The sequence below is a fragment of the Drosophila subobscura genome, chromosome J (genome assembly GCF_008121235.1).
Source record: "Drosophila subobscura isolate 14011-0131.10 chromosome J, UCBerk_Dsub_1.0, whole genome shotgun sequence".
Lineage (NCBI taxonomy): Eukaryota > Metazoa > Arthropoda > Insecta > Diptera > Drosophilidae > Drosophila > Drosophila subobscura.
Window position 1 is genome coordinate 9,862,694 of NC_048532.1, and position 21,342 is coordinate 9,884,035.

The 21,342-nt window shown below is 43.0% G+C and overlaps 1 protein-coding gene across 2 annotated transcripts; it reads right to left on the reverse strand.

The window, feature by feature from the left end:
- Positions 1-33: 33 nt before the first annotated feature.
- Positions 34-20,988, reverse strand: LOC117893891 (galactosylgalactosylxylosylprotein 3-beta-glucuronosyltransferase P). Of its 2 annotated transcripts, XM_034800666.1 has the most exons (9): positions 20,841-20,988; positions 19,940-20,170; positions 7,290-7,321; positions 6,530-7,177; positions 4,869-5,348; positions 2,356-2,542; positions 2,100-2,257; positions 1,723-2,013; positions 34-1,663 (listed from the first exon to the last, which is right to left on the reverse strand). In XM_034800666.1, exons 4-9 carry the CDS (start codon positions 6,749-6,751, stop codon positions 1,550-1,552), a joined length of 1,452 nt encoding a protein of 483 aa, XP_034656557.1. In that variant the 5' UTR covers positions 6,752-7,177; positions 7,290-7,321; positions 19,940-20,170; positions 20,841-20,988; the 3' UTR covers positions 34-1,549. The 2 variants fall into 2 exon arrangements, with proteins under 2 accessions (XP_034656557.1, XP_034656558.1); XM_034800667.1 differs by lacking the exon at positions 4,869-5,348 and having other exon boundaries at positions 20,841-20,986.
- Between the last annotated feature and the right edge of the window lie 354 nt (positions 20,989-21,342).

A 21,342-nucleotide genomic window follows, 5' to 3' on the forward strand; every position in this document is an offset into this window, starting at 1 on the left:
TCTTCGTGTACTAAAAAAACAACAGGTTGAATGTACTTTGAAAATGGTTTAGAAAGTTGATAAATTTTTATTTGGAAAGTTATTTTGTTTGCTTAAAAAAATGATTGAAGTTCTTTCAGGTTTAAACATTGTATGTTGTAATTTTACTTGAATAAGAGAATAGTTTATGCATTTCTTGTATCGTTTAGTATTCTGGGGGAAGATTCTGAGATAGTTAGTATCTTGAAGAGAGGTTTTTTCCATTATTTCATACTCATACTCGTAGCATAATTCGTATATTCATATTTTGTTGTAAGATTTTGTTGTAAGTACCTAACTAATTGCTTTGCTTCTGCTTATCGTATTCCGTATTCCGTATTCCGTATTTTGTATAAATTGTATAAATTTTATAATACCATTTGTCGTAGTTTGACCTCCCAATACAATCGAGGGATTTGTAAAAATGTTTGGTTACAATTAGTTGTTGTTCGGGGTGTGAATTTACTCGTAATATTTACACGTAGCCATAGTCATATTTCAGTGCAGTTCATAACTTGAATATAATACAATACAAATGTATCTAATTATCTTTATGTTTTGTAAACTTAATCTTATCATTCATTATCCTTACTTAGGGATAGTGCGAAAAGTGTTGCAGTTGGAAACCTAGAATTCGAAACTACTCCTTAGATCTAGACTCTATCTAGGTAGAGTGGGAGTGAGTGTGGGGAGTGTGCATAATTTCTACTGGAATTGGAATTGATTTTGCGCTTTGCCAAAAACTTTTTGAGTCATTGAATGCCATTAGCATATTGTAAACAGTTTGCTGCACTGGCTGCCGGCATGCAGTTGCTGCACGCGATTCGCGGGCCATGTCCGTGTCTTTGAGTTACTACGGTTAGTATCTGTGCCGCCTGCAGAATATTCTGTGTGTCAACATGAATTATTGAAATGGCTGCGGCCCACATTCAAACTGTTTTGTGAGGGGTTCCTTCCGAACATTCCGGGAAATGCATACTTGACACCTTGTACCCAATAGTTTGACCTTGAGGGAGGCACGCTTTTGGGGTTTATCTTCTCGTAGCTTTAGGAACATCCGATCCAATTCGTTGTGGCTGATAGAAATCAAAGAAATATCAACTTAAATCAACACAAAAGTATGCCTAACCTTAAATCAATAGAATTGCAAATATTTACATAATAGTAGTAGAAGTAGTCGAGGACGAGACGATATGATTTAGAATAGAGTACTTAAGGTGTGATTAAACATGTAGTCGGAGCCGTGCCTGGGGTCAAACAAAGCCTGGCTGTATCTGGTTCTGTATCGTAGGAGAGTGTGCGCTTAGAGCTAACTAACTAACGTATGGTTACGGTAATAATGTACACCCTACTATTGGATCTAATGATCTGATCAATTCTGATTGGTTTGAGTCCACAGTAAAGAGTGGAGACGCGACTTTGAACCCAAGGTTGTACCTGTACAACTGGTCAAGTCCATGGACACTTTGTGAGCTCACTCTCCCCCGCTATCTATATCTATCTATGTCTAACTACAGTCCTTATGCTGTCCTTATGGGCGCACCAGCAGCTTGTCTATGTGCTCCAGATTGGTGTTGCTGTAGCGCGTCTTGTTCAACGCCTGTGCGGGAGGATTCTTCTTGGTTTGCGTGTGCCAAGTGAGGATCTGTAGAGGACAAAAGATTAACAACAGTTTGGAACAACAGACAGATAGACACTACTCACATCACGGCACTCATCAGCCAGCAGATCGATCTCATCGTTGGCCAATGGCGCCAGACTACGCAGGAAGCCATCCTCTTCATAGCCCGGTTTGAAGGGCATCTGTGCGTGTGGTCGCTGCCGCAGGAACTTGATGTTCACAGCGAATCCAGCCATGTCCACGGGATACTTGCGTCCCCCTATCCAGCCATCGTAGTAGCCATCGAGCTTCCCGTTGCGTATAATGGGGCTGCTGACGCCCGTTTTGGTAACCAGACCCACGGGCCACATGCCCACCTTGCTGATGTACCGCATCTGTGGAGTAGAAGGAGGACAAGCCCAGTCGTCAGTTGATATTTAATGGAGTGTATTCCCGCCCCCCCTTAATGTCGATGGCATACCTGCTCGAATATGCTAATGTCATAGGTATTATCATCGTCGGCAAAGTAGAGCACGCCCTCGGTGGCATGTTGGCGCAGATACTCGAGGCCCCGATTCCGATTGGAGACGCCGCGCGGCTTGGCCTTTTTCGTTTGCTTGTACTTCTCGGGCATGGGTGCTGGGGAAGGGTAGGGGGAATGGGATGGCATGGACATTGAAAACTCGTAAATATCACTCGAATGGGGTCTGGACATGACACCGGACGACAATACTCACCCACCATGTACTCGTAGGGCACACCGATGCGGTCCAGGGTGTGCGCCACCAAAGGGTTTGTCTTGTTCGCATCCTCGATGACCAGCCACAGCAGATTGGCCACGTGCTTCAGCGTATAACCGAGGCGCGTCAGCTCAGCCAGCTGCTCGGGCCTTCGGTAGGTGGGCGTGATTATGTACAGCGGCGGCTGCGGGGTCAAGTGTATAAAGGATGGGATAGAGAATTATCTACGGCAGAACTTGTACTCCAAGCAGTGGTAGTGGTGGTGGTAGCGGTGTGCCTGTGTGTGTGTGTGTTTGCACTGCACTTGTGCTGGTTGGTGGTGAGTGGAGGATGGTAAAGTAGTTCGTTAGGTGAATACGGCTGGCGGGTGGTTGGGGTGTTTGGGTGTGGTGAAATGCGTAACGCGGCGTGAGCTTCCTTTTATGAGCAATTATGCAAATTAATTTACAGGCGAACGGATCGACTTGGACGACATCCGACCCCTACATTTTGCGCCAGTAACCGACTTACACCCATTTCCATTTCCATAATCCAGATGGTGTGTGCATTGTATCCACATAACTAACCCCTTGGCCCATTGAACGACTGACGTTGAAAATAAATAAGCCGCCGCACTACTTTGCAAATTGTCCGCGGGAAGTGCGGGTTGGAAAGCCGCATTCAAATTCAAATTTAGTTTGCGAAATAAACTCAGATATTTAAATAAAGAAAAAGAGCTAGATTGGAACGGAACGAAAGGGTAGGGAACGGAACGAGCGGGAATGGGATCATGTGTACCGCAGCAGCATGCAAAGGCAAAACTAAGTGGGAGAGATTATGGGCTAAGCTGAACAGAAAGATCTCTCTCCTTCGGTTATAAGAGATACAAAATAATGGTAGATAAACTTAAATTCCATTCGCTGTTCAACACTGATTTGCGCTGATCAACACTGTTTTTTTGTTCATGCTGAACCATTACTTTTGAATCCCATCAGAATGAACAAAACACTTTCCTGTGTCTAAACTCCACTGCATCGCGCACACTTTTTCCTTCCGTCACAGAGTAGCTTAGCCATAAAGGCTAAACTTTCATGTCTGGCCCCAACTGCCTTTCCTTGCCGATGTGCTCAACCTCTGACATTGGCTGTAGGGCACCAGCAGAGGGCAGTAGCAGTGTCAGTGGCTAGTGGCTCCAACTACTAAATGACAGAAAACCAACAAATGCGCGTGAATCTTTTCAATTGGCTTGCATTTTGCATGAGTCTAGAAACTAGATCAGCAGCAGCAAACCAACCACCCACCCACAACCACCACCCACTAGTGCCTTTCAATGCTAGTAAAAATGTTCTATAAACATATACAAATGTGTGTATCATTTGTTGCTATTGCAGTTACTGCCCGCGGTTTTGGTTTTTAGGTTTCTCTCGCTATCTCTCTCGCTCGCTATCTGTATCTGCATTTTGTGCAATTTTCAAATTAGACTCATGCAAAACGCTGAATGGAAAATCTTTTTGTTTGCACATCATTTTGAAAAGGATGTGGGGCGGCAAATGGAGCGGGGGTCTGCCATTCGCTGGTTAATTCCAGTAGTATAATGCATGTGATTAACCCAGAAATCGTGCCACTGATAGACGGCAACCAATTTGCACATCGTGTGGCCAACAAAAGTTGGTTAGACAAATAACACCACGACCCAGCAATGGCTGTATGCGATGGCAATCTATGGGGGTATCTCTGGTATCTGTATATTCCATTTATGTTCCTAACGAGACTATAATTAACATGCAACGAGTGGCTCCACTTGGGTGGGTGCAGGGTAAATATGGAATGCATTTGTCAAGTTAGTAAATTGCGTGTGGAAATTGTTTAAACGACTTTCAAGCACCACAAATCCTCATTTCCGATTGTGGCTTTAATAATTTCCTCAGCGCTGTGCTATTTCTATGGCTAAGGGTTCTGCCCTAGAACTTTTCCCTCACGTTTTCCATTCAGTTTTGTTTATGGCCAACGCTCTCATTTATTGCAATTACAACCCCAGGCAACGCATTTGTGACATCCAGCGATGCAAGCCACAAAAAGCAATTAAGAAAATTGTTCAAGTTAGTTCCAGAGTGCGATAAGGAAAAAGGCACAAAAACAAACCAAGCAGCGGCGTCAATGAGCCACCAGATCTTTCATAATTAGTAATCAAACACACAAAAAAAAACATTAATATTTGTGCAACAAAAAGGGGGATACTGAATGCACTTTGCAAAATTAAATTTCAACAGAAAATAAATAAAAAGAAAGCCTGGCATAACCTTGGGAACAAAATCCATTTGATAACTTTGTAAATGGAACGTTTTTATGGCAGTTACGAGTATTGGATGGAAGGAACGAAAACTCAAATCAAACAAATTGACAAAAGGAAAGAAAGAAAGAGCGCAGTCTGTGCTTTGGTTGCAAGTTCAAACTCAAAGGAGCATGTGGGGTGTACGTTAAAACTACAAGTAATACGACTACTACGACTACGATTACGTCAATATATTTACGGGCTCTGAAGCGGCAACGAATGTTGGTCGAGTTTTATGGGCAGCGTCCAGCTGGTACTGGGCCTGGGCCTGTGACATGGATGTGGATGTGGCCAAGGCTTTGGCGGCATTTGCTGTAGCTTTTTTGGCTCTGGTAGTTCTTGTTGTTGTTGTTGTTGATGTCACTGTTGCTGGTGGAGGAGGAGGAGTGGTTGATGTGCTTGTTGCAGGCTTATGGCCGCCACCCACTGATGCCGATGCCGATGACGATGTCTGTGTGGGTCGGGTGGCAGCAGCAGCTAATGAAACCGATTGGATGGACCCAAAAGAAGAGCCCTGCACCTCTGCCACATTGCTTACAGTAGTTGTTGCTGCTGTTGCTGCTGTTGTTGTTGTTGTTGCATTGTTGCTTGTCGAGTTATTGGCCATTAGCAGGGACATGGGTGACCACAAATATGAGGCGATATATGACGATGATGATGATGATGATTTCTCTTGATGCTAAAGTTACGTTTGGTTTAGATTAGCGAATGGGGCGAGAGATCAAGTGGAAATAGAACAAGAGCATAAAAGGAAACAATTACGAATAGAAATACATAGATGGATGGATAGTTATATAATAGAACATACGAGTACACAGATTAATGGCTAATGATAAGAGGAGGAAACACTAACCTAACCCAACGGAAAGCACAATCGGAACCAAACACTCAACCAGATAAAACAATTAAAAGTCTAAGAACATAAGTGGCTAAGGCACGTAGTACGTAGATTTAGCATTTATCTATCTCCCCCCTTTCTGCTCCCCTGGGATAATACACGCCCCTGTGCGCTGCTGCTCTCATAAAACGATTTCTGTAATCCCTTTTGGGGGAATGGGGATCCCTTACAAACATTCATTCATCAAAGATAATATGTTTAACTTCGTCTAGCGGCTGGCACTGGCTATCAATCTTTGCCGCCTGACTGTCCGATAAGTTGTTTATCTAATAACTGTAATATTAATGATGTCCACATCGTTACAGTGAGACATTGCAGTGTGGGCGATGGGCGATGGATGGTATGACGACAATTGTGCAACACATTGTGCGAATGGGAGAGAAATGTGCTTGTAACTCGCTCTGGCTTATTAACAAACGGTATCTAATTACATACATAGACATACACACATAGACATAATGAGAGACATACGAAAGAGAATATGCATACATACATATAACAATGTAAAGCAGATAACGAAATTGAAGAAACAAAACAAAACAAAAACAGAACGAACCGCCGCAGCGCCGACAACTGCAATCAAATGGTTGCCTTAAGCCTGAATGACATTTACTGGAATTTCGAACTGTGCAAGTGGAAGAAAGAGAGTGGGAGAGAGAGAGAGAGAGAGAGCTGAGCGCAGTAGTACGGTGCTCAAGCTGCTGCTTTGAGCTCTCAAAGCTAGCATTTAACTGTTTCACAGATATGCATCCCACTGCTTTGCACTACTTTGCTGCACTGCTTATCAAGTGTAGGGACAGCTTTAAATGGTAAAAATCAATTCATGTCATAGCGACTTTGTTCTTTTTGGGGGTACTTCCAGTAAATGTCATGAATTAAGTACTTGCTTATGGCTTTCCAATCTTAAATCTAAACTTAAAGCAAACCTCTCTATTCAAGTCGAAGTTCAAGTTTTGGCTCACCTTTCCAATTTCGCTGGGTGAGAATGGCTCCCGGGACATGTGATACTGGTACAGCACCATGTAGATGCAGGTCGTGGCTATGAATATGGTCAGGTACATTTTAACAGATTTGCCCAGCGTCATCTTGCTGCCGTTGCCGCTGCCGCTGCCGCTCCCACTAACGCTGCTGTTGATGCTGCTGCTGCTTGAGCCAATGTTGATGTAGGCGCCGCCTCCCTTCATTCCACAATGTATTGTGGTTGTTGGGGGCAGGGGTAGAGGGGCTGGGTATCCTCCGTTCAGTGGACCCTGCTTTGTTCTACGGGTTTCGGTACTGCGTTTGTTGTTTTTTCTGCTGCTGCTTTCTTCCGTGTTGGTCGTCGCTTTACTCTTCTTTGGTGTTTTGATTTCATTCGTTTCGTTTTTACCGTTGCTTTCCAATGTTATTTTCCGCTGATTTCTCTGTATATTCTCTGTATACTGCACCGGCACCGTCTCTGGCTCTCCTCTTTATTTGCTTTGTGCGCGATTTTATGTTATTCTTTTGGCATTTCTTTTTGGGTTTTCGTTTCACTCGATTTCTGATTGTTTTACGCTGTGGCGGCAAAGTGGGGGCGTGGACGGCACGGGACGGACATCGATAGGGCCCCGACGTCTACGCAACGGATTCTGAAATTTCGTTTAACATTAAATGGATTAAATTTATTGCAGTTTTTTAGTGTTAAGTGCTCTGTGGATTGGATGTGTTTCGATAATAAATATTTAAAGGAATTGCACTTACGTTTTACTGTAGCGATTAGTGGCATTGGGAAGCTGAAAATATAAAAAAAGATTATGCCATTAGAGGAGATGATAAGTAGTAGATTTATTAACTTAGGATGTGCATATCTAAATTTTCTTGATCTTATTTATTTTTCCTAATATTCCATGCCTCAAGAATGGCCACTTTTCAAGACCATTTAATTCTATTTGAATTTTACATTTTAATACCAGATTTATACATTTTATTTGGCATGATATAAAAATTATTAAAAGGAACAATTCAGTTATTTTATAGCACTACAATTTAAGAACATTTTAAATTTACAAGCAGTCTTCAAACCGTCAATATTCCATTTATTTCTCTTTGGCAAGTCGAGTTTTCCATAAATTAAATTAAATATTTAACATACGTTTTGGACAGCGAAACAAACACCCAAAATACACTCAACTGCAATGAATTATGCATTCAAATTCAATTACAAAGCGAGACCTTGATAAGAATAAACTGTAAGCTGAAAAATCTATCAGGGATGCCCCAAAATCAGCTGTAGTTGGCTCTGCGTCACCCCATACGGTCTGACATTTATAGATCTATAATTTATCCAGCCAATAAGTAAACTCTTTCCGCTTTTATTGCCCACCCAAACCAGGTGCTAGATCTCTTTATGCTCATTAAATAGAGATAAAGAAAGATCAATGGATATGGATATATCGGATAAATTTTATCCACGTAAATATGTTGATCGATTCTTGGATTTTATTTATGTTTTTTCTGTTTATTTTTAGGCTCCGTTGCATGCTAATCGCTTGCCCTTAAAGCAACGACCTCCTAACCACTTTGATTACACTTTCCACTTTGCTTTCCTTTCCTTTCCCCATTGTAATTTCCACAAAGTTGTTAACAACTGCACGGGGACGGCAGGGCAGGGCAGGTGTGCCGCCGGTGGGGCGGCTCATATCAGCTGGCAGCAGCGGATGTACTCGTACGGGCCATTATGTGGCTCGCGACTTGCGATTCTTACAGACATTTCCAATTATGATGGGGCGCGGTGTTTGGTTTGCGTGTTTTTAGCATTTTTAAAACCCATTTGCAGCCCCGGTTGCTGTTGCTGTTGCTGTTGCTGCCTGCTGACTGCCGCTGCTGTTACTTTTGATATGAAAGTTCAATGGCCAATTTCGAATGTGCTGCGCTTTGCATGATTCTCTCCCCAACCCGCACCCGACAAAAGTTGGGCGCCGTTTTGTTTCACCTTGTTTTCGTCCCTCAATTTGCATGCAATTAAATGTTGCACCCACAGTTACGGAAGAGCATTACTCGCAGTCACTCCCGCTCCATTTGTACTTCCATTTGGACAGGTGTGCGGCTGTTTTCCCTATCCAACCATTGTTGGTTTCCTCTGTTGTTTAAGTAATAGGTGTTTCATGTGAATGGTACATATTTATGTGCATTTATACATTTAAGATTCAATTAGATATTTTAGTTAACTTGGAAGTGAAGTATTTTCGACTGGAGAAGAATCAATCTCGATGCAATGGTAGCAATTGGTAGCAGGAACGATCTGCTGATCTACTTTAAATCTACTAATTCAGAGCACTTCTTTTTGATTACCTTTTTCTGTCCCGCCATGTGCAGCATTTATTTTCCTGCGCTTCAACTACTTTTTCCCATAAATAAATGCACTTCTTGGTACCTATTGCAGCTGCCATGGCATTTCTAATGAACATAAATCCATCAGTTTCGATTGTCATTGCTTGTTCATATATTTCCTTGTCGTTTTCCACTGCATCAAATGGTAATGCTAAGTAAGTGCCTTTGATAAACTCTAATCCCACGGGGTAGAGAGTTTCCTATTAGTTTCTGTCTCTCTAATTTTCATTTCTGTGAAATTACCAACCAATCCAGCAATAGACTCTCTCTCTCTCTCTCTCTCTCTCTCTATAAACCCTGTTTTATTGCATTGGCATTGCTGTGCGGTCTGTCAGAGGCGGCACAAAGGATTCGTTCGCTCGTCTCGCAAATCTCGAAATGCAATTATCAACCAAAATGCAGCACAATCCCTTTATGCCCCTAAGCACCGATTCACAGCCAGGGATCTGCTTTTGGTTTTGGGTTTGGGTTTTGGTTTCAATTTTAATGAAAAAGCAAGAATCGAGTGTGGGTGCTGGGTGATGGGTGCTGTGGCCAGTCGGCCGAAAATGAGAAATCATGTTTTCCGAGCATCAAAGCAGAGCTTACAAATGAAAAATCTCTTGCGACGAACAATTTAATGTCAGAATTTAACCCATTTACATGACAATTGCTGTCCTGTGCTGTCGCCAGAGAGCGGGCGCCAAAACCAAAAACAGCAAAGGGAAACAAAAGGCAGTCCCAGACAGACAAAGATAGAAAGAGGCAGAGAGAGAGAGGGAGAGCGGGAGAGAGTCTGTGCAAAGTGTAAAGCAAAATACCACACAAGTGGGTGCCAAGTGCTGACAGAAGCGAAACCCACCACGGATGCGGGACTGCGGGACTGCCGGCGGGACTGACGTCGAGGATGTGAATGTGAATGTAGTTGTAGAATGGCGGGTTGGCGGATGAGAGTATGCCACGAGAGTAGAAATGGAACATTCTGGCCATGGCCAGGGCCACAAGGGAGCCAGCCAGCAGCGGCGCCATGGAGCTGCACTCGAGCGACGCCACCTTCAGTCACCCAGTCCGGATGCCATTTTCAAGCGGTTCCATAGCAATGCGTCCTTGAACGGACGTGCCCCCACGCACAGTGGGCCACACAAGCAAATGGCTGTGTGTATATGTGAGCATTACGTAATGACAGTTCGAGAGATCCAGAGACATTTGCTTTTGTCACGTATCGCTGTGCTCCACTCCTCGCAAATATTCCGATTAACATTTGTGCACCCTTTTTTGTTCAAGTTTACTCTAAGATTAAGCATTAAACATTAAAAAAATAAAGTTTAATGTTTAATGCACGTAATGCATGTGCTATAACGGTGAATGGGAAGTGATTTTACGGTTATATCTTTTCCTGTTGAGAAGTGCAACACGAGCTAGGCGCTAATCTGCAGAGAAACGAAAGAAAAAGAAACGAAAAACAAAGAGGTTCGCTTTGAATCTGCTCTCCAGTAGAAGTTCACTCTGTACCACTGTAACCAAACCAATATTAACAGTCGAAACACGCTATAAACTACAGCAGCTGCAGCTGGCATGCCATAAATGGCTCATTCTGGCACATTTAAGCATCACTTTTGCCACATCTAGTTGTGTTTTATGCCATTTCAATTTCAGTTTATTTCGGCCATAATCCCGAGAACAACCCACTGTCAGGAGGCATCAAAATGACGCCAGGCCGCTGCCACCCGCTGGTGCTCCTTTCAGCGTGTTGCTGTGTGGCTCTGAGGCTGCCTCTGCCTGTGTGTGGGGCAAAAACAATTGCATAATGTTGCGCCACGGGCACGTGCACTGTGTCAGAATGTGTGTGGCTGTGGCTGTGGCTGTGGCTGTGGCTGGGTGCAGTGTGTACAGAAAATGGCAAAAGTGAAACCGAGTTCATTCCATTTTGATTTGTGTTGGCAGCCAGCAGCATCATCTCTCTAGGAGCTTGACACATCGGCATCGAGGCATTACCCCAGCGAATGGCATTTATCTAAATGTAAGCGGCATTTCCAAGGGATTTCCCTTGGAACATATTTCAAATTTAATGGATTAACGAACCTTTTGAGCGAGACAGCGAGCAGGGAGCAGGGAGCAGGGGCCTGGGGCAGATTGCGTGGGCGAAGAAGCATTGCCTGGAATGCCTTTATGGCCATGTGAATTATCGTGCATAGAGTCATACATCCAACCCCCCACGACATGGTGGAAGCACCTCTCAAACGCAATCAATGGGAACGTGCTGAAAATACTTGAGAGAGAGAGCGCGGGGAGCAGCATCACATGGCAGTGGCCTCTCTTCGAAGCGGAGTTCTTTGCTGCCTGATGAAGTGGGAAAGTAAGTGCAGCTACGAGCATGTATCTCCCACATTTATAAATGTCCCTGCGTTACGCGTTCTGGCATTTACTCGAACTTGCAACTGAAAGCCAGTTGAGCAGCACATTTGATGCGAGATTTAAAGTTTCAGAATACATTCAGCAATTGGAAATGAAAGCGTTGAATTAATTTCAGACAGAAACAATGTTAAAGAAGTGAATAAACCATACAACTTTCCGATAATCTCACTTCAATTTGTTTGCACGTCGTTCACTTAACTAACGGAGACAACTTTCAATACAAATACCCCTCGACAAGTTGTTCCACTCAATCGATTAGCAATGCTATTGGTTTAATTAACAAGCAAAATGTTACGCTCGATTGTTGCCACTCGAAAATAAGTTTAGAATAAATTAGATAAATATTCGATTGTTTTAGAGAACTTAGAGATTATTTTTCCCGGATTGCAACTTGTATTTCTCCCCGTTTTTCAAACAGCGAATAATTCCAGAGTTCGACTTACAATTTATTCACAATTTCCTGTCAAAAAATCACTGTACCGAGCACTCTGCATGTTAGCTTCTGCTGTGATTTCGTTCAACTGAACGATGTCTAGTCTATAGCCTGGTGGTATTATCTTTCAAACCCTTAATAAGTAAACCCAAAATATTGATTAATAAGCGCACTATCCAATGCATAAAAATAGTCCAAGAAAATAATGTTTATCAATTTATGCTCGTATCTTTGATTTATATATTTTGGATATTCCCACAGCCAGATTTGTCCAAACAAACAAAAGTGAAAGACTCTCGCATTGTGTGGCAAATAAAAATCAACTTTACAGCAAATCCATAAAATGTATGACAACAAATTAGTGTGCCTTTAACTAATGGTCTGCCCATGGGATGGGGGGGCGTGAATGGGTTGGGTTTTCGAACTGGACTGGTTCAAGGCAATTAGACTAATGACAATGACTGAGAACAGTGGTTGAGCTCTTAATATTTGGTTTATGCAATTATGAATAATAAACTGTTAATTGTATAAATTATTTTATGGAAGATAATTCCCCGCTTGGGGGGGATTTTCATTCATTTTTGCATTCCCTGCAGCTAATATCTTTATAACTGGAAGAGCTCTGAGCAAATATAAACACAAATTGTTTGCACTTCTGTAAAATGAACTTGACAATAAAACTTTATGGATTGTCGTGTCAGCAGCTGTTCAAATGCATCCACCAAGCAGCAGCAAATTGTCTGTAAAACTCAGTTAAAACTTCACTTAAGACTACCGCAAAGCCATTCCATTCCACTGTGCATAACATTAGCGGAAAAGTTGGGGAATTTCCGAATTCTGGGCGTCATTAATCGAATTCACGCAACCAGCAGGACACTTCCCCGCGCCTTCCCCGTGCCGCCAGAGCAACTGTTGCGTGGCACACCCTTCATGGGTTTTTTTGATTTTTTTGGGGGTAGACGCAACAGTTGATAGATTAAAAGTTAAAGTTTTGACCCAAATAGAATTGCTTTGTCTGGCGGGAATCGTTATCTTCGACTGAATCACATTCGCGCTTTGTTCTTTTTTTTAGCTTTTTTAACTAATTAATTTATTTTTCCCAATAACAATTAATTGTCCGTTTTGTCACTTTTCCACTTGATGAGGTTTTGGCACGTGAGGAAGTTTTGATTTTTGTTAAGTGCCGTGGGATATGTTTCAAATTTATTGGAGCCAGGCAGGTGTCAAATGAGGGTCAGCACCACAGACGGACTGCAGTCGTGTGGAAATATTATAGTAGGAAAAAAGTCTCAAAGCGATCGTGTTTGCTGTGACAACTGAACGTGTTATTAAATGTTTAATTATGATATTAAATTCATCATTGCTTTTATTATGATTATGTCATCTGTAACGTCTTTTATGGTTCATATATTTTCTAAAGTTTTATAGGAATATTATAGGTCATTGATTCTCTGTACAAAATTTACAAAATTCGATAAGGGAGAGTATGACTTCGGCATGGAACTGTGAGTATTACTCCTTACATTACATGCTCCTAATATATTCATTTCTGAACCTGAAATCCCATTTACATAAAGGGGCGCTGATAAATCTTTTGCCTCCAATTGGTTAACGAGTGTCAGGACCTTCGAAAGCTGTCCTAATGGACATTAAACAAGTGGAAAAGGTTGATGGAGTAGCAAAGATCCACGAAATAGCTGGAACACTCTGCTACAAAGTACTTCCGGCACCCAACATAATCTCTCCAAAGTACTGTCCGAAGACCCTAATGTTTTTATCTTTTTTTCCAATTGAAACAAATGGTTGACCTTTGATAAAGTTCATGATTTATAAGACATACAACCAATTTGGAGAACCAAGCGCTAGAATGTATTTCACTACAAGTAGAATATGTTGAAAAATAAATGTATTTTCAATACAAAAAGTGGCCTTTGCCGCCCCTCGTGTATCTCTTCTACTTTTCAGGGTGCGTGCCCTGCGCTGTCGCCCAAAAATTGATGGCAAATGTCGTCGTGTACTTAACCTATAATTTCTTTTGCTGATAAAAGCAAACAAAAAAACTGCCAACTGGTATGCAGATAAAACATAAATAAAGATACATATGTACATACAAATATATGTACTACTTTTTTGCTACATTTGTACATTTTATATGCATGTTTTTCCGTCACTGTCGCCTATCGCCTGTGCGACTGGGATTATGGCTGTGGTTTGGTTGGTTTGTGTGATAACCATATATTTATCATTGCCTCCGACAACTACATATGTTTATACCAGTGCTCATTGGACTCCATACACCACATATACATGAAGTGATTTCGCTTTTACTCTCCCGTTCCATTCCGTTTTTCTCTTCTGATATTCCGCTTTGTAAATTATTCGTTTAGTCACCAAAGAAACGGAAGTCCGACTCAGAACCCCACTAAAAGGCATGCTCTAAGGTTTGCGATTATCATTTAGGAATTTTGGGGCGGAATTTCAAAGATTTTGTGACTCGGTTTCAAAGGAAATCATTTAATCACTTATGTAATTGCTTGAGTAATACTGAAACGTGTTTTAAGGGAACAATTCGTAATTGTAAACCCAAAAGAACGCTGAATAATCAGTAAGAAAGCGGCTAAGCAACACAGTGAAAGATAAATAAGGAGATTTTGCATTGATTGATGGCAATTCGAATCGTTAAACTTTTACATCTTTTTTTATGTCTTTCCCTTGAGCTTTTCCCTCTTTAAAATTCCCTTAAAACCAATTCCATTATTTCAAATTTAAAGCACTCCAACCCTGGCCACAAATTGGGGTAACAACCCCAGCTCTTCTTTTCCCCCGTTTATGCTCCTCAAAGAAGAATGTCCAAAGGGAAAAATATTGCATAGGGAATCTGTAAAGTGTCTGTCCAAAGCATAATCAAACTGAGTTTGCAAACGATTTCATCCGCATTCAAATGGCCCAAAGGGGAAAATGTCTAAAAACATTGTTTTCATTTCGTTTTTGGTTAAATTGAGATTGAGATTGGTTGGCATCAGACGCAGACGAAGACTAACCGGAGCGGAGCAGCACAAAGTTCATGGCTGGCTGGTGGCCAAATAGGAGCGGGAAAGTGAAAAATGCCTCAAAGATTGCCAATTAAATTACAAGAAAAAGCGCAAGAACCAAGAACCAAATACAGTTCAAGGAAAAGGGCCAAAACAAAGTAAGAAACAAGCAATGCAGAGGGAAAACGGTTGAGTCTGAAGTGGAAAAGAAAACTAAAAGTACAGACTGAAGAGGCGAAATAAACTAAGGGAAGCAACTTAACGGATAAACCAGGAGAACGGAAGGAAATTAAAGGATAAAAAAGTCTGAAAAGGAAAGCAAATTATTGCTACAGCCGGAAGAGCAAAAGGAATGAAGCGAAATGATATGAAACAAATCGAAAAGGGTTCAAGTGTTCATTCCTTCAGTTAAAATTGCATGTGCTCAGGCATTCTAGGTCAGAGGGGTGCTGAGGGGTAATAGAAGTGGCTGCTGATAGACAACAGCTGATGGGCAATTGGCAGCGCTGCGTCCCCCTCGTCTGGTTGCTGCGAATGTCCCAAGCAAAACAGAAGCCCAAAAAAACGCATTCTCACTTGGCACTCGTGAGTGGTTGGGGGGCGGGGCACATGACTTTACACGAAAGAAAAAGTAGCCAGTCAGGCGCCAGACCGGCACTTGGCGCCGGCTTGCCTGGGATCACTGCAATGAGACGAGCCGACCCGACCCACAACAACAACAAAAAACGAGGAGGAACGTTGTGAGACGCGTCTTAAGCCGCGTCACAACTCTTATACCCGGTACTCAGTACTACATCTGCACCTTAGCGGTTATTTGTCAAATTTTACATTTTCTCTTCATCTGTCATCTACATCAACAACACTACTCACGCCAACACGCTCCTTTAGCTCGCCACCCTCCCCTAGAGACACACACTGCAGAGTCAGGGCAGAGGCAGCGGCAGAGTCGTGGCAGAGGATGAGTCAGAGACGTGTCAGGGGAAGAGGCCTCTGCCACTGCGCGAAGCAGAGTGTGAATGAGAGAATGTGTAAAAGCAACAAAAGCTGCTGGACAGGGTGGGTTTAGCCACTGCAACTTAATTTCTTCATTGTGGCCATAATAATGATCCAATCGGATCCCAATTTGGTGATCTGATAGATATGGTCATTCCCTACGGAATGGCGTTTTTAGTTTTCTTTTATCTTTAAAATTGTAGATTTGGGAGGTTTTCGCCCTTTTGCGGGGGCGGAAGAGGGCGTGGCTCATTTTTGAAATACACTTGTAACAGTGTGAGCATACAGAAGTCTGGATGCAAAATTTGGTGGCTCTAGCTTTTATGGTCTCTGAGATCCAGGCGCTCAACAAGACGGACGGACAGACGGACAGACGGACAGACGGACAGACGGACAGACGGACGGACAGACAGACATGGCTCAATCGACTCGGCTATTGATGCTGATCAAGAATATATATACTTTATGGGGTCGGAGACGTTTCCTTCTGTGCGTTACATACAACCGTTATGTGCACAAATACAATATACCCTATTTACTCTTCGAGTACCGGGTATAATGAAGCCCAGAAGCACACACAGAAAACTTGGTAAAAACTTCTTTTGCCTGGAAATTGCCTGCTTAGAAATGGATTAGCAAGGGTATAATAGGTTTATGGAGAACTGTTCAGAGAGTCAAAAAATTCCCAAAAAGCCACAAGTTAAGGCATAAAATTACACCACAATCGCAGAGTTTTTAGTGCCAAAATATGGCTACAAAATATTCGCTTAATCATTCCACTTTTTGCTCTCATTTCGCTTATTCTCATGTCCTAACCATAAATTGTGGTCGCGGGGTATCCTAATGGTCGAAATGCCTCAGCCGACTGGCTGGCATTCCTTAGAGTTTTCTACATTTTGTGGGCCTGAGCCTCCGGAGCAGACAAAACTTGCCGTTCCTTGGCCAGAAAATTCAATTTACGTTTATTTGTGAAAATATTTTCTTTAGCTTGTTGTCCTACGGCTGGCTACTGGTCCTGCTCCTGCAGCTCCTTCTACACCGTTTCTCTGTGCTTTCTATTTCTCTTTTGCCACACAGTTCGCTCGTCCTCATCCTCGTTCTCGTACTGGTAGACAGTTGGCATTTTTAATTTGCACTGCCGTTCGAAATTGCTTTTGAAATGGCATTTTAAAAATTTAATTGCCAGGCTCCCGCTCTCCCAGTCTGCTTCTTGGAGTAGGAATGCCTTGCGGCAAAGAGTCGTGTCTGAAGAGTGTCCATTAAGGAAACTGCTGCCGCTGCTGCCCCAAGTTGCAAGTCAGCCATGCGCTGGCTGTGTAGCAACGTTCTTCATTCTCGTTCTCGTTTCCGTTTCTGTGTCATGTTTGTCAAATTGACTGAAGACCCCCTTCATTCCTTCTTGCCATTCCTTCAGTACTTCATGTTGTCCTGCCGCACTCCTGTCCGCGTCTGTTTACGCAGTTGTTGGTTACCTCTCTCTGTCCCTCCCTCTCTCTCTCTCTCTGTTTATTTTTTTCGCTCTGATGTTCAAAGTGGAAATTGCGGAGTCAGCGGAGAGGAAATACGGCCATGACTATCTCATTTCCGAGGGTTTCCCAATAAAGATGGCGGCAACTGTTGCAGGGAAACGCAACTAAAAAATGATTCAATTGAAATTTGCTATGGATACAGCAATGAAAAAAAAGGAAATAAGGTTTACACTTAAAGGCCAGAAACCACAGAAACTTTTCCTATTATTTAATGATCTTCCAAAACAAATTTGTAAGCAGTCGTTCAACAAACTTTATGAAGAAATTATGGGAAAATCTTTACAGATCTCTCTAACATTTAACGCAACTTTCTTTTACACCCGTCCGCATGCACTTTTCCCCAAGAAATACTGTCAAAGTTTTCACCGTTTTTTTGCCTGCCAGCCTTCCATTTGAGAGTCAGGCTGCCTGACAGGCGCTGACGCAGCCCAGGGATGCTTGAAATGCGTTTCTGAATCAGCACAGCATCCACAGCAGAACCCAAAGTGGCAGTGCAAAAATCACTGCAAATGACGTTGGACAGTTCACTGGCATATTTTGTGCAGCTTTGTGGCATGTTGAACCAACCACTTGACAGCCAAAGGAAAAGTGCCGTCCAAGGCTACAAAAAATACTATTCCCAATTGCAATTATGGCTGAAAATGATTGATTTCCATATTTATCCAATTAACGGGTTTCAAAGATAAATGATGGATGATTACACTGAAGAAAATTTCAACAAAAAGTTAAGAAAAAACCTTTAAAACTGGTAGAACTGTAGAAACTCCCCTTGGCATTGTTAACGACTTTAACTAAATTGATTGATATGTGCTTGGACAGCCTGAAACACATCTAATTTCAGGTGATTCATGGCAGGTTAGGCTTAAAATTCGATAACAATTTCAAATGGGAAATTTACAATAGATAAATGCTTGATAAATGGGTCACGATAATGGCTGCCCATCAATATTTTGTTGAACAAACTTAAGACACAAAGCTGGCCACGTAGCTGGAATGGAAATTCTCTTTTGGCCAGAGATACCTCCCTTAAACATTAAAACCTTTTAAAGCGAAATACCGTATTTTGTTCCAAGCGGTGTAATCGCCTTTGAACACGACTCCTGTGTCCCTTTAATTATGCACACGAGCACTCGTTGGCAGTGGGACAAAGGCACGCTCCAGCCTTCTGTCTCCTTTGAAAAAAAGGGCTTACAAAATAAACCCTTTTAAATACCAAGCAGAACTCAACGCCATCCTAATTGTCATAATCACGGAGCAAGCCCGTCGCAGGGACACTCGAATGTCCTTTGCGGCGTCAAAAATTAAAACGTGACACAAATTACTCGCTCGAGTTTCAGGCTGGTGGCCTGGGGGCGCCTCCTCAAATGCCATTAACCAGTAGAGCAGCAGCTGCTCGTCTCTCGCAAGGGAGGGGCTGGGCCTTGTTTTGACAGCCGCAGTGCGCCTGTCCCGAGGGGGCTAGGCTCTGTCTGACTCTGTGCGACGATGGATGTAATTCCCCATGTGAGTACGGTTTGTCCCATGCCCCAGCCTTAGCCGCACCTCGGGGAGCCTTTGTTAATCATTTTTTTTGTTTCTCTTCCCTTTTTTTTCGCAGATTTCGCACGCACGCACATGTCCTGCGTGAAAAGGAGGGACTTTCACGGGGACTTTGAGACCCGGGCACTGGGCCACATCCACCAATCATTTGCATGTGTGTACCACGGACGGGGGTTGTACCTGCCTGGGGGCAAGCTCTGCTGCTTTCTTTTATGATGATTGCCGGAATGTAAATTTGATTTAGGACCCCAGTGTAAGCACATAACGAGCTCCTAGGTCCTAGGGTCAATTTGAGCGACAGATTCAGAGAGTCTCTGCCTTTGAGGCCATCAAATTGATGAAAGACTGCAAACTGATTTCATTTGAATAATAAATCGAGGCTCATCGGTTGGCAGGACCATTAAATACTCGTCTACCCCGCACATAATTGACTTAACCCACTGAATAAATATCCCAAATACATATTTGATAATATATTTACATACGGAGTGGGGCTGGCTGGCTGGCTGCTGTGTGTTTATACTATGTTCACCGCAAAATTCAAGAAGTCGAAAGAAAATGAGCTTCCACCATATGTTGCTGGCCAACACATTGGAGGGGGTTGGGGGAGAACTTTCACACATGCTTAGCTCTCCCTATTCCCTAAATGCCCCCCCTTTCTGGCAGTTTTTTTTCGCCTTTTTTGCTTTTTTCACAAGCCAACGCGCGCCATTAGCAGCTGGTTGGGTCCGTGTTCCTCTCTCCGGGCGAGTGGCGACGGATAGGGAACACCAGGCACCCGCTCGCTAATAGAAAACGGCAATCAAACGGGAAGTAAACTTTCCTTACCAACGCGAAGTTTGAATGCCCTAACACTGCAGCAAGGAGCAATGTTCCCACAATTATTAGAAGAATTTATTAGCTTTTGCCATGGGAAATGAATAGATCGACTCTTTGTAACCTTCTCTTAAAGCACATTGTATCACAATCAACAGAAAGACTTTCCATCTACTCCACGTTACTAACCGCTCTTCAAAATTAACATAACCTCTTCTGCCATGCAATACCCTTACCAATACACACGCATAAGAAAGAGTAGGGGAAAAGGAAAACTGTACTCACCTCTGGTCCGGGGCGCTCCGGCTTGTTAGCGACGCGGAAGGACACGGCACACGGAAACGCCAAGATCTCTCCAATCACATCCGAGTGGCGTCTGCGGTTGCGGCGGCTCATCAAAGGGGATTACGAATGCTGCTGGCAGCCAGACACTTTCGGTTTTATTCCCGGCTAAATTCAGAGTTGGCAATGAATTGGAATTGTTCTCCGGGCAGGCAGGCAGTCTGGTTGGGTATTCTTTTAAAGAGAAAATTGAACAGCCATGAGAGAAACTCGCCCTCTTTGGTGTTTTTGCTGTTTCCTTAACGGTTGCCCAGCGCAACTTCGGGAAGCAACAAAAAACTTGGCCAGCAGGAACAACAAGGACAGCAGCAACACCAGGTGTGAGATGTCAGCCGCCCCCGAACGCGCACTCATTCACTCACTAAACCACACACACACCCAAATGCACACATACGCCCACACAGGGAGTCGAAAAGTGTAAATAGAGTAATAAAAAGAATGTAGGGAAATGAAACAGGAAAAGAAAGGTGTGTGCTTAAGCAAGGTGAGGGCATGTCCATACAAAAAGCAAGAGCTGCGCCAATGCCATACCTTGCACGCGGCAATAGGAAGGAAGGCAAAAGAGAACGAGGAACAAGGAACAAGAGCACAAGAGAGCCTGTGCGGAGACCCAACAACAAACTTTCGCCTTTTTGTTTATTTCACACACACACACTAGAGTCACAGACACTTTTTCCAGGATGCGGCGTTTTAAAGTCCCTCACAAAATTTGCATTTCCGCATTTTATTTATTTGATTATTTTTTGTTGTTCATTGATATCCAGCACCATGACAAACGAGACTGTGTGTTTTTATCTTTGTGGGTGGTTTTCCATCGTTTTTTTAAGCTATTTTTAACACGCACTTGCGATATCCAGGCGCAGGCCAGAGAGACCAACAGTAAAAATCAACCGCGCAGCAAAGCCCGCACCGACTCCTAGGAAAACGCGAATGGCCAGACTTAACGGAACGGAAACAAGAAGCCGCTGCTACGACGACCAGCGACGTCGACAGCGACGCCACGAAGCTCAGAACGAATGTGGCCAGACAGAGATGGAGAGAATACACGCCTCTGCTGACGGCGCACCAGCTGTTCTTACGGCCCCGCTCTGTTCTCTGCTCATTGCTCGTTCGCTCTCTCTTTCTCTGGCACTGTTAACCAGGCACTGTGAGGCGTGTATTGGTGTGCTAGAATCGAAATAACGGTTGTTGAGCAGATATGCATTTGCCCGCACAGTGGTTGTGGTGAGATGAAACCTTTTATGAAATGGAAATGAACAGAAATTACAAATTATGGGAAATATTAATAATTTTGAATATTAAATGCAGATAAAAACTTCAGCAAAGTGTTATTTATATGGAAAATT